At 32.8% G+C, this 25,313-nt stretch overlaps 1 protein-coding gene across 5 annotated transcripts; it reads right to left on the bottom strand.

The window, feature by feature from the left end:
* Positions 1-387: 387 nt before the first annotated feature.
* LOC108964997 (heterogeneous nuclear ribonucleoprotein K) lies at positions 388-25,040 on the bottom strand. Of its 5 annotated transcripts, none has more exons than XM_018927107.1 (11): positions 24,839-25,040; positions 23,261-23,329; positions 14,420-14,520; positions 14,299-14,355; positions 12,722-12,765; positions 11,278-11,350; positions 11,093-11,188; positions 2,923-3,054; positions 2,130-2,849; positions 1,869-2,062; positions 388-1,344 (listed from the first exon to the last, which is right to left on the bottom strand). In XM_018927107.1, the coding sequence occupies exons 2-10, from the start codon at positions 23,265-23,267 to the stop codon at positions 1,871-1,873; spliced, it is 1,422 nt and encodes a 473-aa protein (XP_018782652.1). In that variant the 5' UTR covers positions 23,268-23,329; positions 24,839-25,040; the 3' UTR covers positions 388-1,344; positions 1,869-1,870. The 5 variants fall into 5 exon arrangements, with proteins under 5 accessions (XP_018782652.1, XP_018782650.1, XP_018782655.1 ...); XM_018927105.1 differs by having other exon boundaries at positions 1,893-2,062; positions 24,839-25,039; XM_018927110.1 differs by lacking the exon at positions 12,722-12,765 and having other exon boundaries at positions 1,893-2,062; positions 24,839-25,039.
* Between the last annotated feature and the right edge of the window lie 273 nt (positions 25,041-25,313).

The following is a 25,313-nucleotide window of genomic DNA, read 5'->3' as shown; positions in this document are numbered from 1 at the left end:
TGTAAAAAAAAATTTTATACCAATATATTATTATAAAAATATTTTCTGCACTTTTCGCACCATATTCCAATTAGATGCACAACTTTCGGAATGACGTGAAATTAACGACAACACGCGTAAAAACAGAGAAACTGCACCTGAACATCTAACATGATGGTGCCATGATTCCGTTATAATACTATGAATAATATACCACCTGTGCGGTAGTTATCAAAACTAAGCGGTTCAAATTTTAGACCGCTGCTGCTGAAAGAGTTAAATTGACAACGAGAATATGCTCTTAGTTTTTAAATTTTTATGTTTGCATCTTAAAAGACACAACTGCAAAATTTATTTGAATTCAACACCAAACTGATGCACACACTAATCAAAATAATTTCAAAAAGCTTACTTAATTATGTTTGTATCTTTATTATATGATTTTACAATCTTATAGAATCCGCTTTACGCGCATAGAATTTAAATCCTATATACTTAATAAAATAGCCACAAGAAAAATAGCAGACCGAAGCGTTACAAATAATATTTTATAATATTGTTAGTAAATTGTTGGTTTTACGCACATGTTTCGACAAATGAAACTGCTAATAACTACGTAAACTCGTCTTTAATTTTAGTAGTCCATACAACTAGTGCAGTTAGTGTTTAATCTATTTGGTATATTTCTTCTATTTTCACAATCCTGTCAAAAATATTGTGTATCTATGTCAGTCACCTCAGTGGTATTCGTCAGAAGTTAGGAAGAACAAAATATATACTCTTAACTTTATCGGACCATACTAGATCTTGCATGTATTGAAGTAATGCTCTTCACAGGTTTATTAAAAATTTACGCGAAGATTACAAGTAATAAGAAAGTATTATTTTTGTTAAAATATTCAAGTAACAAGATCCAATTCGAAGCGATGGAAACGGCCCAATTACCGTTTGAATTATGATTTAATTAGGCACCCTATTCGGCAGGACTGCATATTTTACAATTATGCACATTCTTGATACATGTATTCATTTGGAATTTACTTAGTATTAGCTGCTACGATAATAATCAAGAAAATTACTGGTGGGAATTTATAAAAACAAAAGGTCGGCAGCTCTTTCGTACATAAATAAGTGTTATTCGCTTATTTGGTCTTTTTAATTGTTCGTTTAGTTCCAATTAAAAATGAATATTGCGGCATACATATATTCAAATAATTTCTACAGTTAATGAAATTTAAGGAGCTTGTAAGTCTTAGAGTTAAATTTTTGCGTATGTATGATATATATGCTGGCGCCGTGTTATTGGCCCTATCTCGACGGCATCTGGTTTAGAAGTTACGCCTGCCGTTGTTGTTCTCATGCACACTGCAAAACAGAAATAAAATAATTATTAATAGTTATGTATTTTAAACATATAGATACACATTACAATACTAAAAAAAATTAATTTCACACATATGCACAAATTATTTTAACACATTGGAGTACACCCATTTAGTAAAAAAAAAAAAAAACCGATTTGCAATATATCTAAACGTATGTATAGAATGAAGGCGTCAATACACTTTGTAAGAAGACAAGGGATTTATTGTTACTCGTGAAACAAAACAACAAAATCACTAGTCTTCCATGCAAAATGTATGTATCTTATTAAAATTAGTTTAGCGAAATATGTAGTTACACAAGCGTTTTAAGCGACCATACCATATTTAACAGCACATTTTTCACCCCTTTAGCCACAATCACTACTCTTTTTAGTACACATAAATGAACTAGATGAACAATTGTTCAATGTTTATGGATTAGTAGGTTTTTTTTGTCGTTAAAAGTACAATGAATATGAGTATTGTAGAAAACAAAAAATCATGAGTTAGAGAATGTGTTCATACTTTTAGGATGTGTTGGACACCAACCTCTGTTGTAAAAGATACTGAGCCATTTGGATTTGTTTTGGGTTACCGGAAATGGTAATAATACGATCGGTTGATCCCGGTAATGGTTCATCAATAGTGATATAGGCACCAGACTCATTGCGGATGCGTCGGATGCGGCCACCTCCCTTTCCAATGATAGCACCAGCCAACTATTAAAAAAAAAACAATATTTCTTAGGAGCTATTAAGGCTTTGATATTTATAGCTATATACTCACATCTTTTGGAATTGTAACTTGCGTACTGTTTTTGGGATCGTGGCCATTTGGAAGATTTCCCGAATTGCCACCATTAGGCCCATTATTGTTTGGGCCAGGCCCGAAGCCTCCAGCACCGCCAGATCCCATTCCACCACCAACAGATCCCATGCCATTATTATTGATTGGTCCACCAAACCCGCCGCCTTGATTCATCCCACCTCCAAAGTTTCCACCACTATTCATTTGGTTGCCACCGAAACCACCTCCTGGGTTACCACCACCGAAGTTGCCTTGATTTCCAGGACCAAATCCACCGCCATTGCCACCAAAATTGCCACCGGATGGACCGTTATTTCCTCCAAATCCTCCACCGCCATTACCACCGAAATTTCCTCCACCGAAGCCACCACCAAAGTTACCGCCGCCGAAATTACCACCACCGTTATTGTTTCCGAAACCATCATCATTAGCCCATGGATTAATAAATGGGTTGTCACGGCGGCCTCCACTGCGGCTACGGTCATTGCGTCCTCCACGATCGTTGCCAAAATTGCCGCCACCTCCATTACCCATACCCCCACCACCGCCGCCGCCGCCACCACCCCGACCACCACGTGATTGACGGTTGTTACCACCGCCGTTACCGCCACCGCCTGACCCATATCCCCCATATGCATCGGCGTACATACGATCGAAATTGGTGGGATCATAATTGTGTACTGGACCCTTAATAGGAGTCTGAAATTATTCATTAATATATATTATTTATATAATAAGCTGATTCTTATTCAACCGTAAGCACCAATCTTACCTCTCGTGTCAGCGTAATCACCTCCCTTATAGCTTCAATCACCTGCGATTGTTTTCCGACGGTCTGCACTACTCGGTCTGTGCTTTGTGGGGCAACATTCGAGAATACCTTCAAAATACGACATCCGATTTTCTGAAAAAGACATATTCAATTACTATTAATTCAAATAAAAGTTGAATACCATTGGCCAAATAATTTTAGAGGGCTGACGATTTGATAGACTAAACAGAAATCCGGCTCCATTCCGGTAACATTGAACTACCTCCTTTCAACATTTATTTCCGAAGAACGTCAGCCAAACTGAGGGTCATGATATTATTTGTACTTAAATGGTTACTACATACGGATTAGTGCATCATTTCTAAACTATATATTTCTAGTCAGTATTTTCTACATTCTCTCTTTCTTATTTGGAACTTGAAACTTGAAATAATACGGCAGAATATAGGCTGACCAATGAAACAGTCAATAGTTAAATACGGTGGGGTGGTCGGACGAACGGATAAAAGGCGACAATTTTACACATCAAAACCTCACACGAAGCTAAAGAGTTGAGTCACAGCCTTGTAAAGTGCATTAAAAACCTTTTTTATTCGCACTTACAGTATCTACTAACCAATACTCAACCAGTCAAACAAACTTTTATACACTACACACATCAATGTAAGCATGTAACAAAACAGTTTTATTAATTATGAACAGAATCTACATATAACCGCGAATACATACTCATATCGAGCTAAACACAATCATACCAATACATGTGAGTCCAGAAATTATACACCGAGGAATAGAATTGGATTTAATGTTAGCAACTGAAGTCGCTGTGTCATAGTTCCCTTCCGTCATCATATCATCTATTACAGCCGTCTGAAACATATCGTTCTTTCCTTCCATCGTTATTTTATTAACATTTATTTCGTAAACTGGATGGTTATTCATCTTATTGATTAATTCAAGCGGAGCATTTTTCACATTCGCAATATATTCGCGTTAAATAAAATTCAAATATATACAACTGAGTATAAAGAGCGATGACCGAAAACTAAAGGCAGACATCACTGTTCAGACGAGGATACAATTACCGAAATGCCGAAGTATGATGTTACCGTGACCAATCTTAATATTGAACTAGTTGGACTGAATTCATAAATGCCAAAACGCTGTGTCAGCATTGACAATGGTTATCGCCGACTGCTGTTAATATCCACGCGCACGCAACTCATAGGGGAGAACGATACTGAGAAATGACCAAAGCAGCACAAAATGACAGGAAGAGTCATTCGCATGGTACACATAAAATTCCATCCATTCTAGTACATACTTATAATGGGCCGAATGGATGATGGAGTTTGTAATGACACAACATTTTCACACACATACCCAAACCGCACACAACAGAAATTCATTCGATATATAGACATGGATATGGCCACGCACTCACACCACGACAGCAGGCAGGCAGTCTCTTCTCTCTAACGTGACTCCATGCTCACAGGACAAAAAGGACAAAATCAACCGAACTTGACAATAAACACATATAGACAATTGTGTGACTGCCTCACGCAGTGGAACCGGTGTTCGGCAAACACATGCGCAGTTCTTCGTTTCTCGTTTTTTATTTAATATTTACCTACGTACTCACGCATATGTCTACATATATATGTATATATATATATGGATGTGCATACTCTTATATATTTACTACCGATGTAGGTACATATATTGTATAGAAATAAACCCACCTACCTGCAACATTGTATGAAAAATAGAAGTGATACTGTCTCTCAAAATCAGCGACTTATCCAATACAAGGCAGCTGAATGCCAGAAGACAAAAAAAAAAAGAGACGAATGCCGAATTTTTCGAAATAAGAAATAGAGGCATTGTTCCACGTAGTCTAGTGTTCACTTATCTACACCATCTAAGAAATTCAGGGAGATTAGAAAGTAGTGCAATTAAAGCTTAGTGGGACAATAATACACTCGTGTCCACCCACTGTACACAAATATGTTATAATTACTGCTGTCCAGTGTGAATTTATGTTCGTGAAAATATCTAATAAAAATTAAAAATGCCCTAATTGATGTCATTTCATGAAACAGTTGTAGTAATATGCGGGAAAAATAATATGTATTTGTGGGTATCAGCGGCAGATATTTAAGTCATTCAGGTAGTCTGTTTAACTGCCAGCGAATTCGCTTGTACACGTCCACCAGCTGTCGTTCAATTATTGTTAAACCTTAAAAACACAGGAAGAGGCGGATACGCACACTGCCACAAACACACATTAATATATGTATATGGATAATATATACAGTTACGGTCAAAATAATAGTAGTGCTTTTTTCTGTGGCATATAGTTATTGATTTGTTATTTCTTCAGTTTCTTAATTTATTACCTTCTCCTCCAGATACTTTTATATACATAGGTAAAATGCAATAAGAATTGCTTGCTATTGCTATGGTAATTACATAAATGTGAGATAATTAGGCAGAAAAATTAAGAGGAGCGCGTCGGGATTGAGCTGACAAAATGTAAATATAAAATATTTATTTGGAATAACCAATTTTCTTATCATTTTGTGCAAATCTGATTCAAACATTTTCAGCAATGTGATATATTGAAAAGGAAAATTTTTAAAGTAAAATTTAAGAAAGAAATTTCATAGCGTGGGTCAATGTATTCATTAAGAACACCATAGATCATTCTGTATATCTTGGAATTATGCAGAAAGTCACTCTATGACCACGAAAAAAGATCTCTACGTTGAGTCTTTCAACATAATAATGACCTCAATCAAACAAAGAAGTTTGCTCACCAGTGGTTTCTAAAAAATAATCTTTGAATTAAAAAGAGAATAATAACTTTAAAAATTTACGCGAAAAAATTATTATTCTGAGAAAAAAAAAATATTGAAAAAATACCAAATTTCAAATCACTACGTTTAATCGTCTAACTGAGATAATCAAACTTTGTCAGAAAAATTTTGAAAGTTTGAAAAGTTAACGTTCTGATTATGTGATGGTTTTTTTTTTTGAGAAACGAAAATTAATTGGTGAAATTTTAGTTTGAATAAAAAAACGAAAATTTCTATGTTAAATGTATGGAAACCTTAGAAAAAAAATAGCGACCCCTTAGACTTAAGCTACAGCGCCTGGCTTGAGGGAAGATTTTTTGTTTGCCAGTCCCTAACATTTGAGAGGGTAAGAGTTGAAAAAAAAATTAAAAAAAAAATTTTTGAAGCACCCTAATATACATTATATATTTCAATATAATTTTTCACGAAATTTTTTAAAATTGATAATTATTTCTATCAACAATTTACTCACCTAAATTATAACTACCAATTCTTCCAAATGTATGTACATATACAGTTGCGAGCATTGAAATAGTAGTGCCTATTGGCCAAGAGAGTTTTGCTTTAAATTTTGTTTCWTTTATGATATTGCCGTCGATCATTATTTTAGTTATATTCTCTGAAGTATAACGGTCCTGTTATATACAACAGTAAGTGTGAATCACTTACCGTTACCTTTTTAAAGCCAATTTTATTGGGATATCTGTTTTTATGAGCGAGCAATAGAATAGTAGTGAACGATGAGCTGATTGCAAACAGATAATAAACAAAAAGTAAGTTTCCTGATCTTTTATTAATTATTCAATGCAAAAAGCAAAAAAAAAAATACGACTTTGCACTTTTTTTTGGGCCGCGGGGAGCACTTCAGTGACGAAAAATGAGAATGTGATTCAATCTGTCATAAACAACGGCAAATCCTACAAGGGAGTGGAAAGAATTATAAGGTGTTAAGCCGCAACGACTCACAATGCCATTATTTATAAAAAAAAAGGAGAAAAATGCGGCGCAATATGGATTCTTTCCGAGAATTTTACACCAATAGTTGTAAGATGTACCAAGACTCGACCTAGAATGTCAGCTATGGAGATTCGGAATGAACTGAACCTGGCCTGCGGTGTTCACACAGTGAGAAGACATCTACATGAACATAATTTATATGTCCGCAGTCCTCGATAAGTACCGTTATTAAAAAAAATCATATAGCAAGTTGTCTTAAATTTGCCAAAGGACCGATTGAGAAATGGCGCAACATCTTGTGGATAGACGTGTCGAAAGTTATTCTATACGGCGGTAAAGGGTCCCGTCAATATCTAAGACGCTCCCCTGATAGAGAGTACGACCCCAGATTCAGCACAAAAACTATAAAGCTTGGCGGTTTAAATTTCATGGTTTGGGGTGTTTTTCTGTGCAGTCCCAATTCACAAGATTACTAGCATAACGGACCGACAAAAATTCGTGGATATAATGCAGTATATTATACCATTTGCTGAATAGGAAATCCCGCTGAAAAGGATATTTCATCAGAATAATGACCCGAAACATAGGGGTGGCAAAGGAGTGGTTTCGGGTCAATGGAATTTAGGTCATGGATTGGCCAGCTCAATCCCCTGACCTCAATCCCATTGAAAACCTTTGGGCAGACATTAAGAAAGCCGTATGCAATGTCAAACCCAAAAACAACAATGAGTTGTGGACCGTAGTGCAGCAAGCATGGCAGAACATACCACTAAAAAGATGTCAGTCTCGTAGATTCTGTGAAGAGGCGTTGTATTGCTGTTATTAAAAACCATCGCCATGCTACCAAGTACTAATATCCCGTATAGACGGAACTTCCAAAAATCCTTCAGTTTAAAAAAAAATTATTACTTTACAACTATTTTACTGCTCCCATCAAATTTCATACATAAACACAACTTTGTGAATAAATATATCTTACATCCATTCAAATTAAAATATTTTTATTAGTAAACCTAGCCAGGGAAATATGATAAACTTTTCCATTTCAATTGATGTTAAAATTGTTCAGAATTTTGCATAACTCACAGGTATGTAAAACTCTAAAACCCACTACTATTTCACTGCTCCAGCTGTACATATTAAACGAAGAGAACCCAACTGTAAATACAATTATGGATACAGTCTTATATGTGCAGAGACGTCTACTGATATTCTTCAACATTCAAAGTGGAAATAGGGGAGAATGCATCCGCATTCAATTTAGAAGTTGACTTAAAATTTACGAGTATATGCATTTCGAGTTGAACAATGTAATCGGATCTAAATTTTAACACCAAAGTACTCTTAATAATCCCAAGTATGACTTGAAGCAGATGCTAAATGCAGCTGTAAAGGTTCGATCAACTATGTTAAGCGAATTAGAACAAAACTTAGGATATAAAAAAAAAAACATGTATACCCTCGATTGAAAGATAAAAAATTTTCCTCTTTGAGTTTTGAAATAAGGGTTTGATTTATATAAGGTGCAAAGTTTCGATCAGAACAGTCCCTAACAAGTTTTAATATGATATATTAGTATATCACCAATATTATAGTACAGTACTGTTTATATAAAGTATTAATCTTTTCGTACCATTTCATGTTCATGAAGGGTATAATTAAAGGCAGAGACGAAAGTTCCTCACAAAATGCATTTCCCGATCAATGATGAATAGGATACATAAATCCAATGCGCATCTGTCGCTTAACGCATCTTTGAAAATCTACCTATCCCATGCACAAGTATAAATACACACTTAGTTTATGTGTGCATGTGTGCCTAAAACTGAAAATACGCTTAAGCAAGAATAGGGCGAAGAATGAGTTCGAAGGACAGATGTTTTTGCTTAGTTTAAACACAGCACCTGTTCAACATTCGTTAGGATCAAATAATTGTAAATCCAAATATTAAGCAGGAGACTCGGTCCGTTGCGCGGCGAGTGGCATACGACAGCTGGGAATTTCTTTGTAAGTAATATTAAATTAAATATGGATTTGTTTCACATTTGTACGTGCACACACATATGTATATATGTATGTATGTGTAGTGCATATGTATACTTTGTGATTAATATTGAGTTTCGAAAAATTTGTTTCCGAATTGAGAATTTAAATATACATAAAATCTTAATATTAATAGTGATTTTATAACCTTGACAGAAGGCAGCGTTAATCTAGATTGACATTGTTAAAAATGGCCAAATTTAATATATTGTGTATGAAAATCAAGCTACACAGCAGCTGTTCTAAAAATTTTCAATACTAAAACCAGAAGTTTTATGTTATGATGCAGTTTTAAGAACAACATGTTGATATGTTTTTGTAATAAAAAATTGGTTTTGTAAATATTGGGCGGCTAGGCTAACAACCGCAATTTTTGTCTTCCATTCATTTTCATTGAAAATATTTAAAAATGACTATCAGCTGTTCACAAAAGTTTCAAACTCGCATAGCTGCCGTCTGTTACCTACAAATTGTAAACTTATTAAGTGCGCAGTTAATCCGGATTAACAATGCAGTCTCTCAAAGCCATTAGTGGTTATTTGAAATATAGAAAGTTAAAGTAGAAAATAAAACCTAAAAGAGCAACAAATCTTTACAATTCGCTGGACAGAACTTTAATCTAAGTAACAGTAAACTGATCGAACAAAATCAAATTCCTGTATGGAGAACTTTCTTATTTAACAAAGTATCTTCACGAAAGTTGATCTATATTATTATCCCAGACAACGATAAAAACAAGACAATTATAGCATATTACTGCCATACAAACTGGACGTTCAAATTCAAGTCCTTGTAGGGAAAACTTTTTTGGTATCTTCCCGAAATTCTCATAGATTATTTTCCAATCTGAGACAACTGTTCACAGTGGACGCGTTATAGCTTATAACAGCCACTCAAACTGAACGATGAAAATTAAGATATATATTTTTATCCTTTTTCACGCTTTCGGTGCAGCCGAAGCAAATTGAGATCTGAAGCTCACCAATCGCATAATGACCTCTGAAAGCCGAAATTAGTTTTGAAAAAAATATTTGCTAACAAATTCTGGCAATAATGGCAAAAGTATTATGAAATAGCGAAATCAAGTTAAATGATAGTAGCGGATACAGAAAATATGTTTGGTCGCACTAAAAACTTATTGTAAACTTTCCAAAGATTTTAAATTAACTATTAATATATCCTTGGAAGTTTTTTAATATTTGTTGTACGGAGGCTGCTATATATATTTCTGGCCTAGGCAACACTAAGTCGTGGCCGACGCTCGCTCAAAGACGAATTCCGTGAAGGTCATCCAAAAACAGCCGTTTTGCCAGAAAACATCGGTGCCGTACGTGAACTGATAATGCAAGACCGTCATGTAACATACCTTCAGAGAGAGGCATGCCTATGCATTTCTCCCACCAGCATACATTCGATATTGCATGAACACCTGGCCGTAAAAAATGTTTGTTCTCGTTGGATCCTGCACAATTTGACAATCGCTAAAAAAAATGCTCGTGTGGATTGGTGTATAGAAATGCTGAAAAAATACGATCGCGGTGCTTCAAAAAACGTTCATAAGATCGTCACAGGTGACGAATCATGGATCTGTGCGTATGAGCCCGAAACGAAACAGCAATCGACCGTGTGATTCTTCCAAGACGAGCCAAATCCAACGAAAGTTGTTCGTGGAAGAAGCACTTCGAATCAAATGGTCGCCTGTTTCTTCGGAAAAACTGGTCATGTGGCGACTGTTTCGCTTGAGCAACGTAGGACGGTCAATTCTGAGTGGTAYACCACCATTTGTTTGCCTGAAGTCTTCGGAGAAATTCGAAAAACGAACAAGAGAAGACGAATCATTGTGCACCATGACMATGCGAGCTCTCACACATCGGCTCAAACCAGCGCCTTTTTTAACCGGCCAAAACGTCGAATTGATGGGTCATCCGCCGTACAGCCCTGACTTGGCACCCAATGATTTCTTTTTATTCCCACACATCAAGAAAATAATGCGTGGTCAACGATTTTCGTCGCCAGAGGATGCTGTTGAAGCATTCAAAAACCATGTTTTGGAGGTGTCTCAATCGGAGTGGAAAAAGTGCTTCGAAAATTGGTTTGAGCGCATGCAAAAGTGTATAAATCTTGATGGAGAATATTTTGAAAAACAATAAAGCCATTTTCGTTGATAAATATTCCTATTTTCATTACTAGGCCAGAAATATATATAGCAGTCATCGTAATTTGTAATATTACTAATTAAAGACACAGATTTTGTTTCTAAAACTTTAAAATATATGTTCTTGGATAGAGTAAAATTTTTGTGTACTTACATCTCGAATTTCCTTAATTTTTTGACCACCTTTGCCAATAATACATCCAGCAAGACTTTGATGAATAAGTAGGCGCACGTCGACTTCATCATCCCGCTGTAAATGAATTTCATTTCAGTTAATACAAATTAAACATACACAATTTTCATCCTAAAATTTATTTAATGGAAACATGTTCAGTTTACCTCTTCGAAATATTTTAACATCTCCGTTACAATTTGCAGTGTTGCCTCAAGATCAGATGATATCAATATGGTGCTATTAGAAAATCGAAAGAAAAGAGTAAATTTATTTGATAATAAGAAATAAGCCACAATTTGTCTTCTACATGTTTATACGCGGTGTTCAGCAATTATCTTCTGACTCTATCGGGCTAAAGACCGGAATTAGATTATCCCATTGCTTGTTAAAAAGTCTCATTATTTATAGACTTGTTAAAGGTAAAATGTAAACGTTCATAATAGTTGGCAAACCGACACAAACTCCTAATGAATACAACATCAATACTATCGACAATGACACTGGATTGGTTAATGTTAAAAAATCTTGGTTATGAAAGTTAGTAAATAAGTATTATAATTAATCTTTGATCGATTTCCCAAAATAAATGTTTACAATTACTCCAATACCGATTGTTAATGAATGTATTCTACAATAAATTTATTATTATAACCGAACGCACATACATAAATTTAAAAATAAATGGGTTTGAATGCAAGCATCAATATATGTAGTAAGTACATGCAGCACAATTACGGCTGGCCATTTATCTTGGTCGACCATAGCTTGGCATGTTTTTGTTTGCACCACACACTGGTTTGGTTTGGGCAGACAAATGTACACGGAAGATTTAGCTTGGGCCAAATGGAGGTACAGAGGTGTCAATTCGTGGTCGAGTTTTTATAGACAGGTCGAGCAAATAGTGGTACAAATAAAAATTAATGAATGAGGCTGAGGAAATGAAACCAAGTTAAGTCAGAGTGATTGGTAAATAGCTAAATGTAAAAATTAGATGCGGTGTCCATGAATTGGTAGTTCAGTTTCATTACGCATTATACTTAAATAATGAGAGAAAGTTTGCCAAGTGAGCTGTATTTATTTTCGGTGTGATTTACGGTAAGTTATTCATGTTCCAAAGAGCTGAGGTGATTTTTAAAAATATCTGCAAACACAGCAGACAATCAATAGAAAGGTAAAATTTTTATATGGAAATTTGACATGTATGTGGGTTGTGGGTGATTTTTTACAATTAATTACTAGTTTTGTTTATTAAATCGACTAGCGTACGGTGTGTACGATAGGAAGTATAAATGGGTTATTACATATCACAATTACTTAGGTACCTAAGACGCACCTAGTTTTCTTATTTATAACTTTAAGGAAAAAAAATTTAGCATAAGATAAGGGAAATCAATCCATTACGAGATTAGAGTGCAAGTATGTTAAAAAATACGAAATGCGAATGTACGATATACGACATACGGAATTTTGCAATGGAACAACCAAAAAGTTAAACATAAATTTTACCTAGGTCTAAAGTACTGATAAAGTACATAAATTACTTTGATATTTCATAATCTTCGATTTAGATAAAAGGAATCTAAAATATTTTAATGGATAAGTTTTTACCGTTCGGGGCCTTGAGAATCGTCGACAGATACAGTGGCTTTATACTGCATTTGCATTTCATTGGTTGATTGGCACAGTGTTAGGTTTACGAATAACATTTGGTCAGGTTGTTTCATTGGTTGCATACAATATTGGTGACGGTTTAGCAGTACAAGTGGTTGTTGTTGGTCAATTCGTGTTAAGCACAATTTTTAAAAATGTGATCATTTTCATTACCGGAAATCCCGAGAATTATTTTCACATTTTGGTCAATTGGTACGTAGACGAAATGCATTTTTGTTTATGGATCAGTTTATATATTCAATTAAGTCAATTATATTATTTATTATTGTTATTATTATTTATTTGTTTTTTTTAATGACAGATCAGCAATGATTGCAACACGGCACAGCGACAATCAAAATGTCAATGTGGATTTGAATATCAGAGTTGAAACAGATTTGTTGATTTAAAGAGTTTAGATATAGATAGATTTGTTATATATTTTTCGAAGACACATCGATGTTGGCCAAACAGACGTTTGGTGGTGGTGGTGGTGATGGTGTTCAGATTAGACCAGGGCCATTTCAGTTGTGAGACGGGCGATCGGGCGTGCAAATTAACGAGCAGGCGGGCGGGCAATCGGGCAGATGAATGGGCATTATATCGTTCAATTTCAATTTTTATATATATATACATAATATATACGGTATTTTTTGTTGGGTTTGCCGTTGAAAATTTTATTTGAGAACAAACCAGTACGGGGCAGATCAAATCAGGCAGTAGATGGGCGATCGAGCGGGCAGTCACGGCAACGTATATATTTCAACGTTTACGATTTGAGTTTTTTACAATCGAATCGAATCGTTTCATTTCGAGTCGCATATGTACGACACAGTTACATAAAACGAAAGATGTGTATAAGAGACAGCGTATATATTTCAACGTTTACGATTTGAGTTTTTTACAATCGAATCGAATCGTTTCATTTCGAGTCGCATATGTACGACACAGTTACATAAAACGAAAGAGTGGGACAAGAGAAAAGAGAGAAAAATTTTCATTTAGTTATGAGGTTAAGTGCAATGGCTTATTAAAAAAGTAAAATTATTTTTTTCTTATTACAATAGAAAAATAGATCCTAAGCTTAAATAGGCATACGATGCTTTTTAGATTGAATATTCCAAAACTTTTAATACCAATAAAAGTATGGAAAGCATAGAGAAAAAAATGATTCAATAATTATTATAAAATGGTTAGAATGATACGATCTAACTTCATCAAGCTAGAATATCAGTTACCCAAAGTTAATTTGCATTTTATTTGCAGTTATTTAAGCAATTAACATTATTGATTTGTAATACGATATAATTTTATTTTCTATCATCTAGTGGTGATTATTATGTTAAAATTTTCACAAAAATTTATCTTACTTATAAAATGTTTTTATTTTCATAAGATTTATTTTAATATAACTGTAAACGGATCGACATTGTCTAATTCTAAAGTAATTTGAGGGACATATAGAAGCAATGCACTTCGGAGTTTTAATAAAATTATCAGAAGCCTTTAAAACTCAATTCATAAAAATATTTTACCTGAGTGCGCATTTTTTGAATATGCTGTCCCCCTTTGCCAATAACGGCACCAGCAATCTAAAATTGAAAAATGTAAAGCTGAATGACTCCACAATTTTGGAACATCAGAATGTCTACTTACATTACTAGGTATGAGGATACGTATTTGGTCATCATTGCGTCGACTACGCTTATCAGCATGTGGGCCATCGTCGTTATTTTCTCGCTTCATCTTCATTTTTTCTGTAAATAGATTCATTGAAATAGAATTTATATATAAATTTGTATGGTTTTGGTTTCTTTAATTTAGTAGATTAAATTGAAATTTTAAAGTTAGCAACTGCTATAAAATGTTCTGAAAAACAAATAACCGTACCTCAGAACTATCAAATTAGTATAGACTTTATCGGTTTTACTATCAGAAACAAAGCAAGAAGATAGTAACTAAGAAATCAAATAATTTTTTTCTACGAATTAATTTACCTTTATTTTTAAAGAGGCAAATATAAGATTAAAACGCAAAATTACTTAATTATTGAGTATATGGCAAGAAATCATGATATTTTAAGAAGATTTACAAAACGTAATCGACTTAATTTAAAACCCGTCCGTCTTTATTCAGTCGAAAATGCAATATAAATCCGTAAAGTAAGTCGGCAATGTTATATAAATTCGTAAAGTAAGCATGTATACGAAGATACAAATTATTCCAAGCTAAATTTCGCAAGCGATTCCTCCAGTTCACCAAGTGGACTAGTCTGGACTCCTAAAAACTTCCTTTAATTTTTCCGTTGTTTTTGTCTTCGAATAAAATTACAGCTGAAGTAGCAGAGCTCATTAAAAACTTTAATAGAATTTGCTCCCAAATTTTTTCATTGCTGGTTTTGTCTCACTAGTAAACAATTGATACGTATATTGGTTATGCGTATCTTCAAAAAGACGAAAATCCAATCAGATTATGTGACAGAATTGAAAATCACAATTGTTTTGCATCTCTGAAAAATACGCAAATATGTCTTGGATTCCACAACACCCCTGCATACCTAATGAAGCTTTTGTCGGCAAAATACGAAAATGGTTTTCAGCCGGTGCCTGGCCATAATCAAAACTAAATTAATTAATGCAATTATAAATATGTATACATTAACAATAAAGCGTTTCCGATACACATATCTTCAGCCTCATAAAAAATAAAAAGCTAATGTTTGGAGAAACAGGAAGTGGTTTGAAATTAAAACTAGTTGGCTAAGTCTGTGAAATAGTGTCGTTTAAAAAAAAAAAAACTCTTTGGAAATATTAATACTTAATTGTTGTATAAATAATTTTGAGGAAATGCTGGCACATTCTTTGGCCATATATAAATCCTGACCCGTTCCGTTTATGTGAAAGCGATTGACGTGCGAACGGCAAATTATCAATAACATTCAATTAAGATTTTTCGAAGCCATTCCAAATTTTTTTGATCAAAAACATTTTTTAAACGAACTAGTCTCTTGATAGGAATACCTTTGACTTTTGATTGAATTCAAAATTATATTTTATACAATTAGTTGAAAATGCCTTTGACAGTCTAGATAAAAATATGTTAATTCGTAAGATGTACTTTAGAAGCAATTATTATATTTATAATTTTAATAAATACTAGTTCACAGAGACAAGCAATTATGGTTGTAACATTCTATTATATTTTTTGTTATTTTTATTATAAATCCTAAATATATTATTTTATTTTACTTCTTTTAAATATAAGGAGTTGATTTATATAGGCTGGCAAGAGATTTTATAGATACCACTATACTTTCTTACATTTTATTTCGGACCTTTTCGTTCGTTCGGGATTTTCTTCAATTTTCTTAAATTTTGTTTATTTTTTATGTTTTTTGTAAGCATAAGTAAACTAAATTATATTATCTAATTTCTAGCTTTTCTGTGCTTATAAAAAAGTGGCCGATTTTATTGTTTTAAAGTGATATACCGACTAAAATTCGTGTTTCTATTAAAAGAAAATAAATTAAAATATCAATTTCAATTATAAATTAAATTTAAAAAAATATAAATAATAATATATAAAGCTCGCTATCGTTCAATTGATTTATCTACGGTTGAATGTGTTTTGTTTTTAATTTTTAATATTTTTAATTAATAACATAGGATTACCTTATTTCTAAATTTAAAAAATTCTATACCGCAAAAATTACCGCTAGAAAATTTTGAGTTGTAAGGTTTGCTTGATCACGAGTGTATAATACAGAAAAATACTATTGAACAATTTAGCAAAATCGAAATAACTTTTTTCAATCTCATTATATCATAATATTAAAAATGTTTAATTTTATTAAATACTTCTATCAAATAACATGTAGATCAGCTTGCAAATAAAAATATCAAATAAATTAGCAGATTTAAAATAATCTAACTGAAAATATCATCCATAAGTAGGTAAGGAAATATATTTTATGAGCGATGAAATAGGTATTACTACTATCCCAATCAAGACTGAATTAATGGATTTTCAAACTTTTTTGCAATTTTAAATTCGATAATTTGCAAGAGTTTAAACGCATACCAAATATTAATGAGTTCCCACTTTTTCGTATTAATTTCGTCGTTAAAAATTCTTATTACCTTCTATTTGTATAAAAGTTATATTAAAATTAATTTAAGTTTTTAATAAATAACACTCATAAAATTTATCACAAATTTTCACAGACTGATTGTTAAATCTTGGGTAAGTCCAGACAGCCGATGACCACTTTCAATGAAATGTCTGTACTAACTATCGTGTTGACGAGACAAAAGCCTTTATTTATTAGCAAAACCTGGCGCAGTATTCAGGCTTTGAAATGCCGGTCCATCAAATGCAACCGGAAATCGGCCAATCAAAAACGAGACTTTTTTAACTCCCACTGCAGCGTTTACAATGTAAAAAAAATTCAGACCCGATCAGCCAAAGTGAATTGACAGAGAAGGAACATTTGTCGATGGTTATTTGGAAAAAACAGTGACAGACTACAAATGGATAGATAATAAAGGACACGAGGCAGGACATGTACATACCACAAACTGACCAATAAAAATCTAACAAATAAATAGATCATTAAAAATTCTTGCCCGATATATAGAAACAGGGGAAGTTAAACGTTTGGGTACCACGCAACCAATATATTAACCTGAAAGACCACAACAGAAAACCTTCCAAGTACCTGCAGCTATATGTAATTACAATTTGTGTACGCTTATTTGAATGTACGTGAATGCACGCGCCATTATTATGTGTGCAGGAGAGGAGATAGTAATAAAGTTGCATTTAATATTGTCAGTGTATGGTGTTTTTTATTTCTTTTTTTTTTTTTAGCTTTTGCGGTCAACCCCTTTCTAGAGGTAAGGAAATTGTTTGAAAATATATCCACATCAAATAACGTAATCAAATTATGGGAATTTTTAATTGCACGATGGGCAGGCCGGAACAGAACTTCTATCGAAAAAGTAGATCTGAAAATACTACTGATGTCTCAAGTTGTGAATATTTAATAGAGCAATAGCCATTATCTTGTGATTTTAGAAGCAACTTTGTCTGTTGGGAGGGTCATTTAGCTGTGTCAATATCAGCTGATGTTTTCACATTATTTATATTTAAAATTTAGAGCAAGACGTGTATAAAAAGGAACTTAACAACTTGTCTTTGATAGTTATGGTAATTTTAAGTTATATCAAGGCAATCATGTGAAATTCAGCCAATTGTGGAAAATTTGCTACACCAACATGTAAGTAGAAATGGAAAATTCTACTGCAGTTAGCTTCCTTCGGAATAGGATAATTATTTAAATGACCGTCTGAGTTAAACGCTTACTGTTAAAAATGCATTACACTAGACTAACAGAAAATCGTTCTTATATTTATTGGCTATACTATAAGCGCATTTATAATAGAGTATATGTATATATGTATGTATATTCTAGATGTTTGGATAAGCTCTACTCCTGTTTGCCTTCAGTCTCTAATTTACCTGAGAGCACGAGTACAAGAATATCCCTACACCTAATTGAGATGTTTTTGTGGATTAATAAAGATGAAGGATTATATTGCATACAACACTTGCAGACTACAGTACAAATTCTATCTTAGATATTGATTTATTTAATTTAACACATTTATTTGATTTTTGTTTTTAAAGCTCAGGTCGCTCAGTTCATAAATCAAGTGTTATAAATAAACATAAGATACTTTCAATAGTTATTAAAACTAAAAATTTGTGTCTCTTGTTCAAGTTTGAAAATGTTTCGTTTACGTAGACCTGACTTTGGTTGTTGTTGTAGCGACTGAAAATATACCTAAAGTAATTTCGAGGATTTATCCGGATAAAAGTCCGTGTTCGATCCGTTTACTTGGCCTCGACTGTCGTGGTAAGAGGCACTATCTTAACTATTGCATTTATTAACCGATTTTGTTGGTTAGACATATTTTGGATAACTCAATTCTATACAATTCTCACTATAATATTTTCTCATAAAAAGAACGAAAATGTACCATGGTACTTAAGTTTTTTTAACATAAAACACAGGAGAGAAATGATAATGATTATTAAACTAATACCAGAATTCTATACTCTGATACAGACACAAGTCTCTAAATTTCAGATTTTAAATTAGAGAAAATTTATGCACGAAATCAATGAATTGAAAATGAACAGATCTAGTCGGCATTTTTTACAGGTCGATAACAAATATTTAATTTTCTATAACACTGTCAAAAAGGTTAATTGAGAATAAACAAGAAGAAACGTTAACTTCAGTTGCATCGAAGCTAAATACCCTTCACAKGTGCATTTCTGTTAGTAATTATGTGTTCAGTTTGTATGGAAGCTATATGCTATAGTAATCCGATCTGAAAATTTTTTTCGGAGATTATACCTTAAGCAGTAATCTATGTCAAATTTCGTGAAGATACCACGTCAAATGTGAAAGCAGCTATATGTTATAGTAATCCGATCTGAACAATTTCATCAGAGATTACATTGTTGCCTCAAAAAATAATCTATACCAAATTTTGTCAATATATATTGTCAAATTTGAAAGTTTTCCATACAAGAACTTGATTCCCATAGTTCAGTTTGTATGGCAGCTATATGTTATAGTTAACCGATTTGAACAAAATTTAAAAAGCGACAATCGATTAATACATATGATGATCTCTGTAAGAGAAGTGGCAATATATTCAAAAATAGATAACAATAATTCTGACCCGCTTTCTATCCGGCGAAAATTTTGAATCTTTACTTTGTGACTTAAGACTAGAGACTGTTTTATGAATAGTTACTGGTCACAAATTGAAACTTTGTTTGCAAATGTCTCAAATATTGGCTAGACGCTTACAAAATTGCCCTATAAAAGTATTCCTAGACATCTGATGCCAAAAAGTCATCAACACATCATTAAAGAAGCTGAAGAAAAAAATGTGTGCCGAATTCGAAATTAATCACACAGTAGTATCAATATAGGGGTTTCACTTAGTCTCATAGTTATAAGTTATAACGATCCGAAAACATAGCGTTCAGAGTAGTATTTGCGAAAACTTATTTTAATATGCAATCCAACAACAAATTTTTTAAACTTCATATTCGATGCTTTATGACACGTGTTCAGTACCCCAATAGTTTCTGCAAAATTTGCTACACAAAATTTCAAAATAATTGCAACCCTGTGCTAGCTGTCTATACAACGAACGGAAATCTAACACTCTAATAGTGTACATACAAATATATAAGATGATCTAGGCATTTTTAATCAATAAAAAACACAATTTAATAAAATTATTTTTTTAATATATTGTCTTGCATTTGAAATGACGTATACCTGCATCGATTCCAAAATTTTTTAGAAGAAAGTTTAACTTTCACTATATGAAACAAATATATAAATTTATAACCCCTCCAAGTGGAATTAATTTATTTGGAAACAAATACGGAGGGGCTAAGTTCGGATGTATTCGAACATTTCATACTCTAGCCACTTGTCAAGATCAAAGGCAGGAAAACAAGTTTTCACCCGATTTTATCAATTTTTATTCGCAAATTATTAGTTATTAGAAAAACAGTGCCAATTTTACTAACATAACTCACATATTTGCTTATAGTTAATCGAAAGTTCGAAAATCTTTCTATTAGGATTGTGGAGGCTAAGGGAATTATTAATCCGATTTAATACATTTTGATACACATGACTACAATTATTAAAAAAAACATTCTCTCCGAATTTATATAATATATCCCACGAGCTTTCTTAAAAAAAATTTGCAATTCATTTATTGGTGCGTGATTTACATTACGGAAAATGAAAGAATCTGATGGAATTTAAAATATGCTATATGGGAAATAGTCGTAGTTGAGGCTGCGATTTCGCTCATTTTCACTCTAGAACATAGAAATGTCATGAAAATATTATAAACTCAATTTGGTATAGATCTAGACCTAGAACTTAAGTTGTTTAGGACATATGTATGTACATTAAGCTATAAGAGGGAGGGCCAACGCCTCTGACTGCTGCGATCCCCTGTGACAAATTTCACATCTTAATATAGTGCTTAGTTATAGCACTTTATAGATTTTTGTTCACGTGTACCAAGATTCATTAACACAGCTTCATTTTCACTTGCACAGATGGACACACGGACGAACAGACTGACAGACAGAAAGTCACTCAGATTTKAAGTCGTCCCATCATATACATATAATATATTTATATCATATTATACTTATTCATAACCCCATATTTTAATCGATTATTTTTAGGTGATACAAACAACCGTTAGGTGAATAAAGCTATTATACTCCGTAGCAAAATGTTGCAAGAGTATAAACATATCGCTTTTTACAGGATCTTAGAATACGTTGAAATTAAAGAGCTATATATATCCACTTGCATACCATATTTGTCGAGTAGCCACGCCTAACTTTGCTGACTGTTGACAAAGGTGTTTTCCAAAGTATACTTCGTGTAAATCTGCGCACATACATATATATATATATATATATAATAATGTGTGACTTTCCAACAAAACTCCTTCAGTGCTCACAAAACCTATGTACTAAGTTTGAATACATGTCATTGTTTGACCATTTTTGTCCGCATTTTTTCATTCCTCTATCCCCATGGTAACAAAATTACATTAACTGACTCTCAATAGCAATCCACGACATACTTGTATAGTTCAGATCATACAGGAAAACGACTTACTGTCATTAAAAACATGAACGCGATATTAAATAGTGCCTCAATTAAGAAGTCGACCCAATATACAATATACAACATTCGATTTTTGTTTTCAAATTCAAATAAAACACGGACATGTTTACCATTCTTTTGGAAAAAAAAATTAATGAGAGGACACTAATAACCTCTTCAAAGTTCCTCGATATCAGATATATTGTATCGAGATTCGTCACTCGATTTATTTAAAGCAATTCACCAACCAACTTGTTGATATTCCATCATTCCCACCTCATTGGAAACTATTTGGGAATGTTTAAATCTGCTTTTGTGAAGTTTGTTAAAATATTCAATTTAATAATTAAATGTGCCTTCTTCCATATTTCCGTGTTATTATAAATTATAACTGTTCTCATCTTTCAAAAGATTCTGTTAATGACAGGTTTGAAATTCGAGCTAAGAAAATTAAAATTAGTTTAAAGTTTAGTGTTATTCGTTAGATATATGATAGATAAAACTTTCATTATTAAAGATTTCAATTAAATTATAATTTTCTGAATTAAAAGAAGACATATTGTGTAAAGAAATAATTAACCCACTTATCTGCCATCTAGTTTATCTACAAAAAATAATTTATAAAAGGGTACAATTTAACAACAGGTTCTTACAATAATACACATATGCATATTCATACACACATATTAATATCTTTCCTAACATACCCAAACATATTGATTTTTTAAATTATTTGTCATGAGGAACATTGTACATATGGGGAAACATACTATAAAAAAAAAAAAAACTCGTAACTTGATTGAGTGAAGCATTTTAGGAATAAAATGCACTCGGTCCCCGTGGTTAAAATAAAGCTACATATTTTCATTTTTACATTTAACTAGGATAGTGTCGATATACCTATCGCTTATGTACATTAACAGATTATACACAGCATAATAATGGCATGGCTTTTCTAATTCAGCAAGTTCAGTAATTCTTTTAGATATTCTTTTAGAATCTTCCAAATTGAAATAAACATCAAATTGCAACAATCATATCATAAAATCTTGCACACAAAAAAATATAGGAGTCCGGGATGTTCGGGCAGTATAGCTAGGGATCACATTCGGCACCAAAATGTTGCAGTGTAAAAGTTTCAGCTGAGTATGTGCAGAAAAATAAGTACCGCATTGGTGCATTTATATGCTTGCTCGAACATTCCCATACTTAAATCTCAATTTAAATTGAAGTTTCAAATAACATGCTTCATTTTTGGCAGAAGTTTTATATTTTGCAAAGTCTTAGCCTAAAAATAGTAAATATTCGAAAATTTGGACAACCTAAATATTCGATAATACAAAATTCGACAGAAATGATATTGGACGCCATTAAGAAGCTTTAAGCACATTTTGCTAAATATATGTGTGATTTGAATTGGTTATAAATATATAAATAATTGTAAATACATATCCTGCAGAAACATACCGGCAGAAAATAACTGTTTTGAATTTCATAGCCCCAATATACGAATCTAATTTAATAATGCTAAAGATTATAGTTCATAGAAAAAAACAAAGATACCCGTTCTTTGAAAATTAATATTGAACAATGTTGGAAAGAGCTAAGTTCCAAACATCCTAATAATTTATATACATAAAAACAATTATAACTACTTAGTAACAAGGCATGAACGGTATATTTAGTTGATTTATAATCTTTACTGTTTGCAATAAACAATTTTCAAATAAAAAATATGTTTAGTTGTAAAACAGCGTACTTACTAGTCATAACTGGCGTGAAGACGCAGACTTGACTATCTAGATTAAAACCTTTTATAAACTTTGTAGTCTCTGAAAAAAACAAAATAACATTTTTTAACACATGCATTTTAAGCAATTTATATAAATATCATTTGCGGTTCTGTCAATTTGCAGCCAGGCCCACCAGAACTGTGCACCGGGATTGCTAGAAAAGCGTTTAGCTGAAACAGAAGTGTCAGATGAACTAGCCCTCTTTGCCCACTTTCTGCTGGGATCAGCAATGGAGCCTATATCATAAACCAGCAATTCCTGATTGAAAAAAAGAAACATACAGATATAGAAGCCAAACTTGTGGCCTACACCAGCTAACTATTGCTGGAAGGATTAGGGTTATATATACAAATTATATCCTTCCGTGGTATGAGATTGCATTTCTAGTACCCTATAAAAAATTTTGTCCGTTTCGTAGAGCTGAGTGTGGTGGAAACGGAAAAGGCAGAATCTTAGTTACCAGTGCTTCTAGAATGAATATTGTAGTAAAAATGTCTTAGGATTTGCAATGGTTGCTGTTGCTGTAGCGGCAGAAATCTGCCGAGTTGACAGTCCTTGGCCAGATAAAAATCCGGATACGGTCAATTTAAGTTCGTTAAAAGATCTTTCACAAGATGCAACTGATACAGGTTTAGTGAGTAGTATTCTCAAAGCTGTCGCTAACGTCTTGTAGGAACCTCAGAATTTGCGTGGCTTCTAGTTGCTAAATTTTATAGACTTAATATCCAAGATATTTTATAAAAATTCACTTTTGTTCGAACCATCTCATGAAACTTGTAGGTAGGTAGGTAGATAAAGGGGGCGGCTGAACATCTTTGACCCTGGGCGCCCGAATTTGTAGCTACGCCACTTCATTCCCCATTTATAATATCCAATCTATTGCTAAATTATTTACAGATTTCCCCACTTAAGCATAGCAATGAAAAAGTTTGGTCCTCTATGTAATTTAAATTTACTGTTTGAATTGCTAACAAACAAAAACCATATAGTGATAGACCCGAACGACGCTACAACAAAGCAGCAACATCATTCACTGTCTTTCTGAGTTTTACAAAATTTATTAAATTCTTTAATAGTATGACTAAGGTATTGATAAATTATCATAAATAATTACTTTTAAATAATATTACCAAGCATATTTATACAAGTATGTATATGTCACGTCTTTAATTACAAATATTAGTAGAGGTAATAATATTACTTGAAAAAATTACTTAGATTTGTTAAATTACTCAACAGTAATATATTTATTAGGGAGTTATGGTAATTATTCATAATATTAGAATGAAATTATTCTAAATGAATGGAAAATATAACGAAGTCGATGTTTTAGAAACTTTTTCATACATTTTTTTGTTTTACCGCGCACTACTGCAATATTTTCATTAAAAGATTATGCCCTAACTTTCAATTAAAATATTTAGATCCTTTTTTACATAATATAAATAATATAATTTTATTATTCCCATTTGGTTTCTCACAATTTTCCTTACGTTACAGATATTCTACCGCCTATTTTTTTAAGCATATGCAATTCACGTTACTCACCTGATTATATTTTTATCTATGTCCTCTAATAACCGATATTTCGCACTTCAATCAAGATGGGCTTGTCGTTATAATTATATTACTTATGAATGCAAGTTCAACTTTTATCAAAATCTAGATTCTCAACGCTTTAAGTGGACAAGAAGACGATAGAAAATGTAGCTATGCGAAATACAAGCGAAAAGAATTGCAAATGGCGACACCGACACAGAGATGCATTCTGTTGTCAGAGTTGCTTGAAACAATAACATTAATACTAGGCTCCATTTCCAAAGTTTTGATTGCCTTGTACCATATTCACATCAAAGCGCACTGTTTTATTCGAGTGGCATTCACCGTCGAACTGTCATCGTAACCGGTTGCTTATTGAGTTTGTTAAAACGGTATAACGGTTTGTTCTGCGTTTATATTACGCTCGTGCTTTGTTTGTGAATTAATTTTTTATCGTTTTATATCTTTTCAATCACTTAATTTC

Source organism: Bactrocera latifrons, unplaced genomic scaffold (genome assembly GCF_001853355.1).
Source record: "Bactrocera latifrons isolate USDA-ARS-PBARC rearing strain unplaced genomic scaffold, ASM185335v1 scaffold_131, whole genome shotgun sequence".
NCBI lineage: Eukaryota > Metazoa > Arthropoda > Insecta > Diptera > Tephritidae > Bactrocera > Bactrocera latifrons.
This window is presented reverse-complemented; position numbering and strand designations above follow the sequence as displayed.